This window comes from Carassius gibelio, chromosome B3, assembly GCF_023724105.1.
Source record: "Carassius gibelio isolate Cgi1373 ecotype wild population from Czech Republic chromosome B3, carGib1.2-hapl.c, whole genome shotgun sequence".
Lineage (NCBI taxonomy): Eukaryota > Metazoa > Chordata > Actinopteri > Cypriniformes > Cyprinidae > Carassius > Carassius gibelio.
Window position 1 is genome coordinate 1245412 of NC_068398.1, and position 18176 is coordinate 1263587.

Genomic DNA, 18176 nt, shown 5'->3' on the forward strand with positions numbered 1-18176 from the left:
TGCTTTATTCAGCAGAGAACATAAACATGAGTAAGTCTCTTTTTATTCATTTATATACTTGAACTAGTTTTAACATAACGTACTAGACTTTTTCCAAACTATAATTCCTGACTAAATGTATAATCAAGTGAAATATTATGAAGTTTCAATAACAATATACAATACTATACAATTCAAAAGCTTGATGTAAATAATATAAATGTAACAAATAAATGTAACTGTAACACTTGTAACAAACAATGCTGTTCTTTCAATTTATCCACCCTAAAAAACCTGAAAAAAATATTCTCAGCTCTTTTCAACATTAATAATAATATATATATATTTTTTGTAGAAAATCAGATTGTTAAAAGGAGGTGACTGGAGTAATGATGCAAAAAATTCAGTTTGAAAGTCAGCTTTGATTGTTCCTAATAAACTGTTTAACTGCTCCACCAAGTGGATATTAAATTATGTTGTGGGATAATTAATTATATTCTAAATAAACTACAAACATAAAATTATATAGATTTATTTTGTCCTCACATTCTTTCTTGTAACTCTTCCCTCTCAGTGACAGCTGACTGAGAGGCTCATTATGCGGCTCATTATGCAGCTCATTATGCGGCTCATTATGCAGGCCTTTGTCTTCTCAGGTGTAAATCACAATGATATTCATTATAGTTGAGGCCTACTCGCATATGACTTTTACCAACCAAATGTGTCTTAGAAAATTTTAATCAATATATTGTTTTCTGTAAGTGAGTAAACAAGATGATTTTCACATAATTTACAAAGAAAAAAAATATAGGCTACAAGCTCCAGTTCTCAAAAATCCTGGGAGCCAGTGTTTTGTAAGTGTTTTATGGCCTTATTCAAGTGATTTAACATTTTTAGTTTTTCACTAACCACAAAAAACATTTTCTTTTCTCAAAAACAGAATCATGTACATACATGCTGCTCACATATGATTATAGCCCAGTTTGTGCTGATTACAGTGAGATTAGACTTTAGCCATTTAGATGTGAAAAAGCACAAATGACAGGGCATGACAAAACTTCTCCAGGCCCCAAAAATACCCTTAGACTCCAGAGGGTTTATCTACATCTTCATAACCATTAAATTAAACTCAGATTCATACCAACTCAAAGATGCAGTTTCTTTCCAGATAACAATGTTACAAACTTTTGTTCCACTATATAATTTAGTTTCATGATATAAGAGATATCATTGTACTTATGGGTTTCATATTATTTTCATTAATTTAATATTATGTTTAATAAGCAGGATTGTAAGAATATCAAAACCTTACCGATACTCATCCATACGTGTAAGTCAGAAGGAGAGAGAGAGCGGAGAAAGAAGTTTTCACTTTTGCTTAGCTTGTTTTTCTATTTGCTGATAAAATGTAATTGATTAAATGTTACCTTTTTTATGAATACATTATCTTTACTTTTTATATTTCAATTTTTTATCAACAACTGTTATTGTCTGCTGATTGTATTTGAATCAGGGAAACGTAATTTTATAATTGTAGTTTTAATATTTAAAAGCCACAAAGTATTATAATTGCTTTTGGGGCTTTTACATTTCTCAGTAAAGCTTTGATTTGCCTAATAAACTATATTTTACTCCACACATGACTGACATTGAATGAGTTTGTCTACATTAGCAACCCTTCTCCTAGCTTTGGGCAGTTCAATCCTAATATCGATGGTATTAATACCTGCAACCAATCACATACAATATAAATACGATACCCTAACCACCACTCAGGGCTGAGTATTGTTAGTGTTTATCACCATGTTAGCGATAGCTACATTACACAGACCGTTCCTAGTACTAGTTCTCAAATCAAGTCTAGTTTAGTCCTGTCCATTGCCTTATACATCCGTGTCTTAATCCTAGCATGTTTGCCTTGTTCTGCCTGTTCTCTGCCTGCCTTGGACTTTAGCCTTTCTTGGATTATCACTTTGTCTTGCTGTTTCAGACTTTGTTTGTACCTCGCCTGAACTATTGCCTGTCTGAAGATTACCCATTTGCCTTGCCCTTTGGATTACATTACAGAGAGTATTGAAAACTGCAGAGCTCATAATTGGACATAAACTCCCAGCCTTACAGGATATCTATCAAACTCACTGCTTGAAAAAGGCTTGCAGCATCATCAAGGACTGCACTCACCCTGCTCATCACCTGTTTGCCTCACTGCCATCTGGCAGACACTTACGATCCATCTGATCATGGACAACCAGACTGAAAAATAGCTTTGATCTTCAAGCCATCAGACTGATTAACAGCCAACTATCCTTCATCTAAAACCGGAATACATGCTGCCTTTAAGTTTATTATTTATTGTACTTGCACTGCAACTTTTAATAGTTTTTTCTTCTAGCTCTGCGATATTCTACAAATACATTTTGGACACTGCTCTACACCAGTATTCTATATTAGTATCTTAGGACTAGTTAAATCTCTTAACAATGTCTACCCTTATTGTATCGGTTACTGCCCCTTATTTTTTATTTACTGCTCTGTCTGTGTTTATTGTTCTGTCTATAGTGACTTAAGTCACTCAATATCTCCATACCATCCATGTACGTTTATATCTGTATATGTTAATTTTTTTGATATGTGGGCCTGTTATTGTCCTTGTTGTCTGAGCCTTGTCACAATCATTTCAATGCCCAGTTTTTCCCAGTGTTACCTATGCAAATTATAAATAAATTACTCTTGACCTCTTGACATTCGCCATCGATTGATCCATGCCGGTCTCTGGATGACTTTTCTGCTGTGCCTGTGCTATACCTGTTGTTGCTGTCGACCCATCCCTGTTTTATGACTCCTTGCAGGTAAAGGCGGCCACAAAATTTAGTCAACCACAAGACATTCAAGAAAGCTTATCACTACTCTGTTGACATCCCATTTAATCATCTTAAGTCATGTTATAGTTGGTCATCCAGAGTTTGTCAGGTCACAGCTGATCTTCCAGGTCCTTGGCACATCTCAGCTGATATTTAGGGGTTTGGTCATGTCACAGCTGATCTTCCATAGTCTCGTCACTTTACAGTTGATCGTCCAAACTCTCGTAATGACCCAGCTGATCTAATCTCCCAGAGTCATGTCACGTCCCAGTTGATCATCCAGAGTCACTTCACATCACAACTGATCATCCAGTTTCGTCTTGACACAACTGATCGTCCAGAATCACGTCACATTACAGCTGATGTCCAGTCTCTCGACACATCACAGTTGATCGTCTAGAGTCATGTGAATTTACCAGTTGTTCATCGTGAGGTGTGTCACTGTGGGTGTCTACCTGTGGGTGTCGCTGTTGGACAGTGTTATTCCTGCTTCCTGATGCCCTTGCTGCTGTTTGTGATTGTAGCTCCATGTTGCTTTGTTTTCAATAGAATCTTACTATCACTCTCTGTTGTTTAAAGTAATAAAATATAACTTAATACCCACCATATTTCTGATATTATCTATCAATCTAATCTGATTAATTTGATAGTTCACTTTTATTTGAAATTCGTGAGTGCAGTGCACCTGTATTAGCGTTTTCATTCGTGCCTATCACTGTTTTCTTTTCTCCTCTCTACTATCTCTTGCTACTCTCTCTCTCTCTCCAGTTTTTTTACAAGTTCATCAAAAAACTGTGGTAAGAATATTTCATCAAGCACGGTGAGTAATGGCTTTTCCTGCTATTGTTATTTGCACCTCTTGCCACATGTACAGTTTATCTATCTCTGTCGCAGATGAGGGATTCACATGTGATAAATGCTGGGAAATAGTTAGGCTGACAGAGAAGGTTTCAGAATTAAAGACACGCATCCAAACTTTAATTGAGGACAGTAAGAATGTTAGGGCTCTAGATACTAGAGTTGGGTCCGAGTCCACCTTTGTCGAGTACGAGTCAAGACCAAGTCCACAAACATCGAGTCCAAGTCCGAGTCCGAGTCCAAAAGGGGTCGAGTTGGACTCAAGTCCGAGTTCTTAAAGGCCGAGTCCGAGTCGAGTCCGCCCGAGTCCAGAAAGTAATTAAATTAAAAAAGATTATAAATTGGTATTGTACATTTTTACATTCTATTAATATTTTAACCTTTCAACCCATTAAACCAATGGCAATATAAAAATGTAATAAAAAAAAATACCACTGTAACATCTAGTCATTGCCATTGAACATTTTTATTTTATGTCAACAGAACTAGTTTCCTATCAAAAAAGGTTTCAAAGGTTTTATTGTATTACAAGTGCATGAAAATACAAATGAACCTGTTTTATTATTGTATCACACTATATTGTCCTCCAGTTAAAGATGACATTTCAGTTATTTAATGCCTCTCCCCCACATTTGACAGAGGTAAAGTGCAGCCAATGAGGAGATCCTTAATGATGACATTATGAATTTCTTGTTGTCTTGGAGAACTTGCATCATAAAGTTGCATTGCTTGTTTGGTCAGTTCTGGTTTTGCAAATCCTGCAATGCTGAGCTGTGCAGCATCTGTTGGTTGCTGCTGCTGTCTCTGGTAGTCGGTTGCATCGGTTTTCGGATCACCAGTACACTGAACCGAAAACCGTTTCTTTCGGAGGCGTCCGATTTGAGAACCGATGAACTGATGATACCGCGCATGCGTGTAATTTTTCAAGTAGATTTGATTTCAATTGTAGATTATGTATGGGCCAAAGGGGTTTTCAGGGAAGTTGGACAATAATTAAGACTCTAAAGACTCCATGTTTAATATGAATAAGGGATGATTTATGAAATATCTGTACTGTATTTATAGTTAATGATGACAGATTCACAAACTGAGTTTGTAGTAAACAGAACATGAACGCGAGTAGAGCAGCTGATGATACTGAACTGCAGCATGTGCCGGTGTCCTGACATTTTATCCTACCCTGTCAGATTTTCCTACCCGGGTTTTGAGCGATTCTCGTTCTCGAGTCAAGAACCGGTTGTATCAGTTTTCAGATCATCAGTAAACTGAACCGAAAACCGTTTCTTTCGGACGCGTCCGATTCGAGAACCGAGGAGCTGATAATACTGCGCAGTTGTGATTCAGCATGAAGCCGAATGACTCTCAGCGCGTCTGAACCGAACTGATTCTTTTGGTGATTGATTCTGAACTGATTTTGTGCTAATGTAATGAGTGCGGGTAAACCGAGGGCTTGAATGAAGGGCAATCTGACGAAACGTAAGTTCATTTAATAACAATCAATCAATCAATCACCTTTATTTATATAGTGCTTTAAACAAAATACATTGCGCCAAAGCACTGAACAACATTCATTTGGAAAACAGTGTCTCAATAATGCAAAATGATAGTTAAAGGCAGTTCATCATTGAATTCAGTTATGTCATCTCTGTTCAGTTGAAATAGTGTCTGTTTTAATTTGCAATCAAGTCAACGATATCGCTGTAGATGAAGTGACCCCAACTAAGCAAGCCAGAGGCGACAGCGGCAAGGAACCGAAACTCCATCGGTGACAGAATGGAGAAAAAAACCTTGGGAGAAACCAGGCTCAGTTGGGGGGCCAGTTCTCCTCTGACCAGACGAAACCAGTAGTTCAATTCCAGGCTGCAGCAAAGTCAGATTGTGCAGAAGAATCATCTGTTTCCTGTGGTCTTGTCCTGGTGCTCCTCTGAGACAAGGTCTTTACAGGGGATCTGTATCTGGGGCTCTAGTTGTCCTGGTCTCCGCTGTCTTTCAGGGCAGTAGAGGTCCTTTCTAGGTGCTGATCCACCATCTGGTCTGGATACGTACTGGATCCGGGTGACTGCAGTGACCCTCTGATCTGGACACAGACTGGATCTGGTGGCCACGGTGACCTCGGAACAAGAGAGAAACAGACAAATATTAGCGTAGATGCCATTCTTCTAATGGTGTAGAAAGTACGGTGTTATGTGAAGTGTTCCGGTTCCAGTTTACCTAATTAATGCAGCCTAAAAATCCTTTAACGGATTTGGATATTAAAAGCATATTAGTATGTTATGTGTATGCCAGGTTAAAGAGATGGGTCTTTAATCTAGATTTAAACCGCAAGAGTGTGTCTGCCTCCCGAACAATGTTAGGTAGGTTATTCCAGAGTTTAGGCGCCAAATAGGAAAAGGATCTGCCGCCCGCAGTTGATTTTGATATTCTAGGTATTATCAAATTGCCTGAGTTTTGAGAACGTAGCGGACGTAGAGGAGTATAATGTAAAAGGAGCTCATTCAAATACTGAGGTGCTAAACCATTCAGGGCTTTATAAGTAATAAGCAATATTTTAAAATCTATACGATGTTTGATAGGGAGCCAGTGCAGTGTGGACAGGACCGGGCTAATATGGTCATACTTCCTGGTTCTAGTAAGAACTCTTGCTGCTGCATTTTGGACTAGCTGTAGTTTGTTTACCAAGCGTGCAGAACAACCACCCAATAAAGCATTACAGTAGTCTAACCTTGAAGTCATAAATGCATGGATTAACATTTCTGCATTTGACATTGAGAGCATAGGCCGTAATTTAGAATAACAAATACATCGCAATGGATTATGTATCCGGTGAACTGTTTTTTTTTTTTTTTAACCAGTTTATTGAATCAAACCGTCCGAAAGAACCGGTTCGCGGAAAAGAATCGAACTTCCCATCACTAATCCACACTGAGATCCAGTGAGTGGTGCATGTGTTTCGTCTGCAAGCGTGAGACTTCTGCCTGCCGGTGTGGTGCAGTAAAATGACAGAAGGGGAGACATTCATTAATTTATCATTTCAATTTTATGCTGGTTTTATTGTTACACATGACGTGGACTCGACTGTACTCGGAATATTTTCAGAGTCCAAAATGTTCAAGTCCGTGTCAAGTCCAAGTACAAATTCACCCGAGTGCGTGACAAGTCCGAGTTCATTCAAAATTGGACTCGAGTCCGGACTCGAGTCCGAGTCCAAGTTCGAGTACCCCAACTCTACTAGATACGGCTTTGGATGCGTCTAGCTCAGGGATTCCTGTACATTGTCCGGTTCCAGCAGAGCCCCTGCAGCAGGGCAACTGGGTGACGGTGAGGCAGCGTAGTCGTGGGTCAAAACACCGCTCTTCTGTTCCGATCAAAACATTAAACAGGTTCTCCCCACTCAGTGATGCACCCACTGAGAAACCTGATGAAAGTGCTGTAGTTATTGGTGATTCTATTGTACGGAACGTGAATATAGAGACACCAGCCACCATAGTCAAATGTTTACCAGGAGCCAGAGCGCCTGACATCTTGGCAAATTTAAAAGTGCTGGCTAATGCTAAACGTAAATACAGTAAGATTGTTATTCATGCCGGCGCTAATGATGTTCGACTTCGCCAGTCAGAGATCACAAAAAAGAGGTGTGTAAACTTGCAACCACAATGTCAGACACTAATATACTCTGGTCCCCTCCCTGCTTACCATGGTGGTGAGATGCATAGCAGATTGTCATCACTCAATGGCTGGATGTCTAAGTGGTGCCCACAGAATAACATAGGTTTCATAGACAATTGGACGAGCTTTTGGGGCAGACCTGACCTGTTGAAAAGAGATGGTCTTCATCCCTCCTGGGGTGGCGCCACTCTTCTCTCTAGAAATATGGCAAATAGTCTTAGTGTTTATACTTGACTAACTGGGGCCCAGGTCAGGAAGCAGACAGACTGGCTAAACCGACCGTCTGCTAGCTGCCTCACGTCACAGAGGTCAGCTAATTCTCAGCACATAGAGACTCTTTCACCTAGATATCACACTATAGAGACTGTGTCTGTTCCCCGAACTAGAAAATACAAAAAAATGTCCAAACCAATGTAAGATTAACAATTTAATTGAGGTTGAACAAATAAAAAAAACGATGTAATATAGATAAACAAATGATAAAGCTTGGCTTATTGAATATCAGGTCCCTTTCTACGAAAGCACTTTTTTGTAAATATGATCACTGATCATAATCTAGATGTGCTCTGTTTGACAGAAACCTGGCTAAAACCTGATAATTACATTATTTTAAATGAGTCCACCCCCCAAGATTACTGTTATAAACATGAGCCTCGTCTAAAAGGCAATGGGGGAGGTGTTGCTTCAATTTATAACAATGTCTTCAGGATTTCTTAGGTGGCAGGCTTCAAGTATAACTCGTTTGAAGTAATGGTGTTTCATTTAACATTATCCAGAGAAACAAATGTTAATGATAAATACCCTGTTATGTTTGTACTGGCTACTGTATACAGGCCAACAGGGCACCATACATACTTTATTAAAGAGCTTGGTGATTTTACATCAAAGCTAGTCCTGGCTGCAGATAAAGTTTTGGTGATTTTAATATCCTTGTTGAAAATGAAAAAGACATATTGGGATCAGCATTTATAGACATTATGAACTCTATTGGGGTTAGACAACACGTCTGCGTTGTGGAAAAATACTCTAGATTTAATACTGTCACATGGAATTGATGTTGTTGAAATTATGCAGCCAAGTGATGATATATCAGATCGTTATTTCGTTTTATGCAAACTTCATATAGCTAAAACTGTAAATTCTACTTCTGTTTAAAAGTATGGTAGAACAATCACTTCTACCACAAAAGACTGCTTTTTAAGTTATCTTCCTGATGTATCCGAATTCGTTAGCATATCCAAAACCTCAGAACAACTTGATGATGTAACAGAAACTATGGACTCTCTCTTTTCTAGAATTTTAAATACAGTTGCTCCTTTACTTTTAAGGAAGGTTAAGGAAAACAGTTTGACACCATGGTATAATGAGCATACTCATACCCTAAAGAGAGCAGCTCGAAAAATGGAGCGCAGCTGGAGGAAAACAAAACTAGAGGTATTTCGTATTGCTTGGTGGGAAAGTAACCTATCCTACAGAAAAACATTAAAAACTGCTAGATCTCTTTTAGACGAAAACAAACATAACCCCAGGTATTTATTCAATACAGTGGCTAAATAAAATAAAAAAGCATCAACAAGTGTTGACATTTCCCAACATCACAGCAGTAATGAATTTATGAACTACTTTACTTGTAAAATCGATACTATTAGAGATAAAATTGCAACCATTCAGCCGTCAGCTACAGTATCACATCACACAGTGCACTATAGACCCCCGAGGAACAGTTCCACTCATTATCTACTATAGGAGAGGAAGAATTGTATAAACTTGTTAAATCATCTAAACCAACAACATGTATGTTAGAACCTATACCATCTAAGCTCCTAAAAGAGGTGCTTCCAGAAGTCATAGATCCTTTTCTGACTATTATTAATTCCTCATTGTCATTAGGATATGTCACCAAAACCTTCAAACTGGCTGTTATTAAGCCTCTCATCAAAAACAACACAACTTGACCCCAAAGAACTAGTTAATTATAGACTGTCCAAGATACTAGAAAAGGTAGTATCCTCACAATTATAGTATGAAAAATGGTATCTTTGAAGATTTCCAGTCAGGATTTAGACCGTATCATAGTACTGAGACTCAGTACTTAGAGTTACAAATGATCTGCTCTTATCATCTGATCGTGGGTGTATCTCTCTATTAGTTTTATTGGATCTTAGTGCTGCGTTTGACACAATTGACAACAAAATTGTTTTGTACAGACTAGAACGCTTTGTTGACATTAATGGAAGTGCATTAGCATGATTTAAATCGTACTTATATGACCACCATCCGTTCGTAGCAGTGAATGAAGATATATCATATCGATCACAAGTGCAGTATGGAGTACCTCAAGACTCAGTACTAGGGCTGTTACTCTTCATGCTTTACATGTTACCCTTGAGAAATATCATCAGGAAACACGGTGTTAGCTTTCACTGTTATGCTGATGATACTCAGCTCTATATTTCTCCACGGCCTGGTGAAACACACCAATATGAAAACCTAATGGAATGCATAGTCGATATAAAAAACTAGATGACGAGTAATTAGGACCTAAAAACTAAAAATGTTATAACCCAGAACACTAAGACTTGATGGTTGCTCTTTCAATTCTTCGTCATCAGTTAGGAACCCAGGTGTGCTATTGGAAAGCAATCTTTCTTTAGAAATCCACGTTTCTAGCATTTGTAAAACTGAATTTTTCCATTTCAAAAGTATTTCTAAATTACGGCCTATGCTTTCAATGTAAAATGCAGAAATGTTAATCCATGCATTCATGACCTCAAGGTTAGATTATTGTAATGCTTTATTGGGTGGTTGTTCTGCCAATTACTAAACAAACTACAACTAGTCCAAAATGCAGCAGCAAGAGTTCTTACTAGAACCAGAAAGTATGACCATATTAGCCCGCCAGCCCGGTCCTGTCAACACTGCACTGGCTCCCTATTAAACATCATATATATTTTAAAATCTTGCTTATTACTTATAAAGCCCTGAATGGTTTAGCACCTCAGTATTTAAATTAGCTCCTGTTACATTACAATCCTCCACGTCTCGTCATGTCAAAGCTGGTCATCCAGAGACTCGTCACATCACAGCTGATTATCCAGAGTCATGTGACGTCCCAGTTGATAATCCTGACTCTTGTCACATCACAGTTGATCGTCCAGAGTCTCATCACTCCACAGCTGGTCATCCAGAGACTTGTTACGTCTCAGCTGATCGTCCAGAGAGTCATCACCGCACAGCTGATCATCCAGAGTCACGTCAGGTCACAGCCGATCGTCCAGAGTCACATAACGTCCCAGTTGATCCTCCAGAGTCACGTCTCAGGTGATCTTCCAGAGCCTCGTACGAGTCTCACCACATCAGAGCTGATCGTCCAGACTCAAGTAATGTCACAGCTGATTGTCCAGAGTCTCATCACGTAACAACTGATCGTCCAGAGGCACGTAATGTCCCAGTTGATCATGCAGAGTCACTTCAGGTCACAGCTGATCATCCAGAGGCACGTAATGTCACAGCTGGTCATCCAGACTCACGTAATAGCACAGTTGATCATCCAGAGTCACTTCAGGTCGCAGCTGACATCCAGAGTCACGTAACATTCCAGCTGATTATCCAGAGCCTCATCATGTCTCAGCTGATCTCCCAGAGTATTGTGACGTCTCATCTGTTCGTCCGTAGTGTTTTCATATTGTGTTTTGTAGCTAGATCTTTGTGGTCAGTTCTAAGGTTTCCCAGACTAGCATCCAGTGTGGAGGGTCCATCATTGGTTTCACTACATGCATCTGGTAGCCCTAAACCAGTGCTCTAAAACCTTCCTGTTCCCAAACTGATTTATCTGTAAGATCCCATTATGGGGATCACTTCATGGTGTGTTTGGGCTGCATATACCACCAGAAGCTCTAGAGGTGATGGCGCACAGTATGATTTATCCAGAGGTGGCGGCGGATGCTGCAAAACTTAAGTGACATACAGCCAACCCACTGCCCTAGGGTTAGGAGTCAAATTCTCTAACCACTAGGCCATGACTTCCCCATCCTGAAGAGGTCATGAAGACGGTCATTGAATCTCCTGTCAAAACTATCTCAGCCTTAAGCACTATTCGGACGGGACTAGTTTTCTAAACTACGTTTGAGTTTCGATTCTTACCACCTGACGTCTGTGATTTTCATGTACCAATTCGGACGGGACTAGTATCTCCGTGTTTATTACAGAGGTGGGAGGGTCTGATTTTTGCATCTGGGCGTCACAGAGATCACGCGCTCTGTATGCGTGCATTGCATTCATTCAGAATGTTTAGTTTATTAATTTATTAGTTGTATAATTTTTTTATCATTATTTATTTGCCGCTAAGCAAATATATCAAACATCCGCGCGGTAAGAGCATCTACGGTAATTCACGTTGGCCAAAACACACAAGGAAACGCGTTGTGAAATAAAATATCATCGGCAATCACAGACATTCGCATTCGGACGGGATTAGTTTTCTCAGAGGATCACTGAGTTTGCTGAAAAACGGTAGGTAATTTGCTCTGGAATTATCACAGAGGTTGTGTGAGAAAAACACAGACATGGCAGATTCAGACGGGATTAAAATCACCAAGTACGTCTGTGAAACACCGATTTCTCTAACGACCCCCTGTAAAACTAGTCCCGTCCGAATAGGGCTTTTGAAGCCAATCATGAACTCTCAGCCCTGCCCATTACAGTCACAAAGACCACCTTAGAACTCTTAGTCTGTTCTGTTATGGCCACGGAGGCCAATTATGAGCTATTGTCCTGTACCAACATGGCCGCAAAGGCTGTTTGTGAATATTGTTCACAGCCAGTGTTTTTGGGTCTGGTTGACCCATTGCAGCTTTGGAATTTTAATTTAAAACAATCAAATATTAAATGTTAAAATACTCAACAAATGTCTAATTCATCCCAATTTCAAGCAATATAAACTAAATATTTGGTTGATATTTGCAGTGAGTGGTCATTGAGCATTTGTTTTTAGAAATGTTCTTCACAGAAAATGAGCCAAGGCCAATGAGTCTGAGTTTGGGAAAATGTATAATAGTATAATTTTCATTTTGATAAAAAACACTAAACAAGGGTTAAGATCCAAATTCATGACTTAGAATAACATTGGCTGCGTAATTTCATTTTCTATATATTTTAGCAATGCTTTCACATGTAACGAATCGTGCACCAGTGAAACACAGGGAGAAGAGAGATCCAATCCAAAGTATGTTTATTTGAGGTAATCCAAAATCGTTGTCAAACATGCCAGGGTCAAAACCAGAATGCAGTCCAAACAACAAAAAAAAAAAAATTGAGCCCACTAGTGGACACCCAGGGAAACAGACTGACAGCGTGACATTACCCCCTCCTCCACGGAGCAGCTGCCAGATGCTCCACCCAAAACCAAGGGAAAACCAACAGAAAAAGAGACTAGGAGGGAGGTGGAGCGGCGGAGGACTGGGGTAGGGACGGAGGGTCAGATAACATGGTAAAACAGAGACAAGAGGACCAGGTAGAATGGGGAGACAGAGACAAGACAACCAGGTAAAATGGGGAGACAGAGACAAGAGAAGTGCAACACAAAACAAGGAATCCAGGGGGTAGGTGGACCGGCGGAGGATCAGGGAGAGGGATGGAGGGCCAGGTCCTAGAGGGAAATGGAATGACAGACACAGACTAGAAACCCAGGAGGGAGGTGGACCGGCGGAGGATCAGGGGAAGGGATGGAGGGCCAGGTCCAAAAGGAGGAAACAGACAGAAAAAAACAAAAGAAAACAAAAACATAAGTCCATAAGGGCCTCACGTGATGCCCACCAGGACGGAGCAGAAGACCGCCACATCCTTGTGGTCGAGGGCGAAGGGCCCCAGGGCAGAGCAGAAGACCACCACATTCGTGCAGCCAGACCAACGGGAGGACGAAACTCTGGTAATCCTATGGTGTTTCTACTGGATTCCAGAAGATCGGTGCTGACTTGACTCTGCTCATGAAGATTATTGGTGACTTGCATTTGTTCATGAAGATCCCCGGTGACTTGACTCAGTCCTTAAAGATCACCGGTGACTTGACTCAGTCCTTGAAGGTCACCGGTGACTTGACTCTGTCCTTGAAGGTCACCGGTGACTTGACTCTGTCCTTGAAGGTCACCGGTGACTTGACTCTGTCCTTGAAGGTCACCGGTGACTTGACTCTGTCCTTGAAGGTCACCAGTGACTTGACTCTGTCCTTGAAGGTCACCAGTGACTTTACTCTGTCCTTGAAGGTCACCAGTGACTTGACTTGACTCTGAAAGGTCAACGGTGACTAGCCTTGTCTCTGGAAAGTCCATGGTGACTAGTCCTGACTCTGGAAGGTCAATGGTGACTAACCCTGACTCTGGAAGGTCAACGGTGACTAACCCTGACTCTGGAGGGTCCATGAGCACCTGACTAGACTCTGGAGGTTCAACCGGAACCTGACTTAACTCTGAAAATTCAACGGTCACCTGACTCTACTCTGGAAGGTCCACAGAAACTAGCCCTGACTCTGGAGGGCCAACGGTGACTAACCCTGACTCTGGAAGGTCGACGGTGACTAACCCTGACTCTGGAGGGTCGACAGTGACTAACCCTGACTCTGGAGGGTCCATGAGCACCTGACTCGACTTTGGAGGGTCAACCGGAACCTGACTCAACTCTGGAAAGTCAATGGGTACCTGACTCGACTCTGGAAGGTCAACCGGAATCTGACTTGATTCTGGGGAATCAACTGGAACATGACTCGACTCTGGAAGGTCAACAGGAACTAGCCCTGACTTTGGAAGGTCGACGGTGACTAACCCTGACTCTGGAAGGTCGACGGTGACTAACCCTGACTCTAGAAGGTCGACTGTGACTAACCCTGACTCTAGAAGGTCGACTGTGACTAACCCTGACTCTGGAGGGTCCATGAGCACCTCACTCGACTTTGGAGGGTCCACGAGCACCTGACTCAACTTTGGAGGGTCAACCGGAACCTGACTCGACTCTGGAAAATCAATGGGCACCTGACTCTACTCTGGAAGGTCAACAGGAATCTGACTTGATTCTGGGGAATCAACTGGAACGTGACTCGACTCTGGATGGTCAACAGGAGCCTGACTCGACTCTGGACAGTCAACTGGATTTTGACTCGACTCTGGAAGATCGACAGGAACTAGCCCTGACTCTGGAGGGTCAACGGTAACTAACCCTGACTCTGGAAGGTCAACAGGAATCTGACTTGATTCTGGAGGATTGTGGTGAAGTAGACACCTCGCTGGGCACGCACGCACACATACACACCTGCATACATACCCCATTCACTTTTCATTCCCCTCTCCTTACCTGCTATTTCTGCTGACGGCAAAGCGGGTGCACACGTCAGGCCGATGGCACATGGACATTTCTCCACCTAGCGTTTCCCTTTAAACCCGTCTCTTGGCGATCATTTCTCACACACACCCTCACACACACACACACACTCATACACTGTCCTTGTCTTTGTCTTGTGGTATCTATAGTCGATTAAATGTTTGTTCGAGGAGAGTTGACTGTCTTCCAGCGGGTAAATGTTGCGTCAGCCAAACGTATTGTATATTGTGGATACAGTTTTCATTTTGTTTTCTTGTTTTGTTGTTTCTTTGATACTTTAGTATTTTTTTCCTGACTCTGGAAGGTCCATGAACACCTGACTCGACTCTGGAGGGTCAACCGGAACCTGACTCGACTCTGGAAGGTCCACTCAATCAATCAATCAATCACCTTTATTTATATAGTGCTTTAAACAAAATACATTGCGTCAAAGCACTGAACAACATTCATTTGGAAAACAGTGTCTCAATAATGCAAAATGATAGTTAAAGGCAGTTCATCATTGAATTCAGTTATGTCATCTCTGTTCAGTTGAAATAGTGTCTGTTTTTATTTGCAATCAAGTCAATGATATCGCTGTAGATGAAGTGACCCCAACTAAGCAAGCCAGAGGCGACAGCGGCAAGGAACCGAAACTCCATCGGTGACAGAATGGAGAAAAAAACCTTGGGAGAAACCAGGCTCAGTTGGGGGGTCAGTTCTCCTCTGACCAGACGAAAACCAGTAGTTCAATTCCAGGCTGCAGCAAAGTCAGATTGTGCAGAAGAATCATCTGTTTCCTATGGTCTTGTCCTGGTGCTCCTCTGAGACAAGGTCTTTACAGGGGATCTGTATCTGGGGCTCTAGTTGTCCTGGTCTCCGCTGTCTTTCAGGGCAGTAGAGGTCCTTTCTAGGTGCTGATCCACCATCTGGTCTGGATACGTACTGGATCCGGGTGACTGCAGTGACCCTCTGATCTGGACACAGACTGGATCTCGTGGCCACGGTGACCTCGGAACAAGAGATAAACAGACAAATATTAGCGTAGATGCCATTCTTCTAATGATGTAGAAAGTACGGTGTTATGTGAAGTGTTTCCGGTTCCGGTTTACCTAATTAATGCAGCCTAAAAATCCTTTAACGGATTTGGATATTAAAAGCATATTAGTATGTTATGTGTATGCCAGGTTAAAGAGATGGGTCTTTAATCTAGATTTAAACTGCAAGAGTGTGTCTGCCTCCCGAACAATGTTAGGTAGGTTATTCCAGAGTTTAGGCGCCAAATAGGAGAAGGATCTGCCGCCCGCAGTTGATTTTGATATTCTAGGCATTATCAAATTGCCTGAGTTTTGAGAACGTAGCGGACGTAGAGGAGTATAATGTAAAAGGAGCTCATTCAAATACTGAGGTGCTAAACCATTCAGGGCTTTATAAGTAATAAGCAATATTTTAAAATCTATACGATGTTTGATAGGGAGCCAGTGCAGTGTGGACAGGACCGGGCTAATATGGTCATACTTCCTGGTTCTAGTAAGAACTCTTGCTGCTGCATTTTGGACTAGCTGTAGTTTGTTTACCAAGAGTGCAGAACAACCACCCAATAAAGCATTACAATAGTCTAACCTTGAAGTCATAAATGCATGGATTAACATTTCTGCATTTGACATTGAGAGCATAGGCCGTAATTTAGATATATTTTTGAGATGGAAAAATGCAGTTTTACAAATGCTAGAAACGTGGCTTTCTAAGGAAAGATTGCGATCAAATAGCACACCTAGGTTCCTAACTGATGACGAAGAATTGACAGAGCAACCATCAAGTCTTAGACAGTGTTCTAGTTTATTATAAGCAGAGTTTTTAGGCCCTATGATTAACACCTCTGTTTTTTCTGAATTTAGCAGTAAGAAATTACTCGTCATCCAATTTTTTATATCGACTATACATTCCATTAGTTTTTCAAATTGGTGTGTTTCACCAGGCTGCGAGGAAATATAGAGCTGCGTATCATCAGCATAACAGTGAAAACTAACACCATGTTTCCTGATGATATCTCCCAAGGGTAACATATAAAGCCTGAAGAGTAGCGGTCCACTGTAGTTGCCATCCTCTGCCGGGGCTCCGGGCTGGTGGCCATCTTGTACTGTGGTACTGGCTCAGCAGACATAACGTGAACAGTCTTGGGAATCTCTAAGATCTTTGACAGCATGGAGAAATAATCGAAAGACGTCTCTGCGGCCATCTTGGGCGTTGGCACTGAGTTGGCAGCCATCTTGCATCGTGGCACTGGGTTGGCGGCCATTTTGTGCTGTGGCGCTTAGCTGGCGGCCATCTTGTGCTGTGGTGTGGGGCTGGCTTCCATCTTGTCTCGTGGTGCTGGGTTGGCCGCCATGCTGCGCAGCGGCGTTGGGTTGGCGGCCATCTTGTGCAGCGCCACTGGACTGGTGGCCATCTTGCTAAGCGGCGCTGGCACAGCCGATTTGCGCCAACTCTCCCCTCTCTGTCCATGATGGGGAAACGGCGGCTCCCATCCGAACCCCGGGTCAACGGGAGGCCACGGTGGAGATCGCTGCCAGATCTCCTCTCGATTACTCACTCCTGAGCGACCTCCCCTGGTTCCACGGAACCATTCCTCTCCCGCTTGATGGCTGGGGAGGAAATTGGAGCTGACATACCGCTGGATCTCTTTGGATGGAGTCCTTCTGTAACGAATCGTGCACCAGTGAAACACAGGGAGACGAGAGATCCAATCGCGGGTATGTTTATTTGAGGTAATCCAAAATCGTTGTTAAACATGCCAGGGTCAAAACCAGAATGCAGTCCAAACAAACAAAATAACAAAACAAGGAAGGGAACAGGAAAGGGAAGGAAACGAAACGGGAACATGGAATATGAGAGTAGAGGAATCTCGGGGACCGAGAAGACTGGAACATCGAAGGGTAAGGACTCCATACAAACAACAGTGAAAGACAGGTATAAGGAGGCTAATGACAATTGAGTGCCTGCACCTGGTGCAATTAACTGGAGTGCAATTACTGTGAAGACAGGACCAGACTAGAGGAATTATATTGCCTATGGTGAAGTGCCTAAGGGAAAGTGAGCCCACTAGTGGACACCCAGGGAAACAGAGACTGACAGCGTGGTGTGACATCACCACACTCACAAACTGCTGGAGTTATCTTTAGTACTGACTAGTATGGAGTGATACTATCCCCTAAGCTTTCTGCATTAGCACACTCACTGAACACTGTTCTGAGTTTTCACATCCAAGTCAGTCTTCTTTATTGGATTTTCCTACACTACTTCTTAATTTCTGATTTTAGATGTTTAGATACATTTCTTAATGCTTTTTATGGGAGTTTTTTAAAAATATTTTTAATTCATAACTCTATTATATATTATAATGGAATATTCTGAAGCTCCCTGCAACTTTAAATCAAAGCTGTAAAATCAAAAAGTTTTTTTTTT

General features: G+C 41.5%; 2 protein-coding genes across 5 annotated transcripts in view; both read left to right on the plus strand.

The window, feature by feature from the left end:
* Positions 1 to 3428, plus strand: part of LOC127952147 (zinc finger protein 501-like) — a 106464-nt gene extending 103036 nt beyond the window's left edge. For 2 of the 4 annotated variants that reach the window (XM_052550480.1, XM_052550477.1), the window contains one exon: positions 1970 to 3427. In XM_052550480.1, coding sequence (XP_052406440.1) covers positions 1970 to 2007 — 38 coding nt within the window. In that variant the 3' untranslated portion in view covers positions 2008 to 3427. Of the gene's footprint in view, positions 1 to 1969 lie in introns of all 4 variants that reach the window. The other 2 variants (XM_052550476.1, XM_052550478.1) reach the window with 1 other exon arrangement.
* The window catches only part of LOC127952159 (zinc finger protein 845), a 177127-nt gene that overhangs the window by 103036 nt on the left and 55915 nt on the right, over positions 1 to 18176 (plus strand). The gene's annotated exons all lie outside the window — the stretch shown is intronic.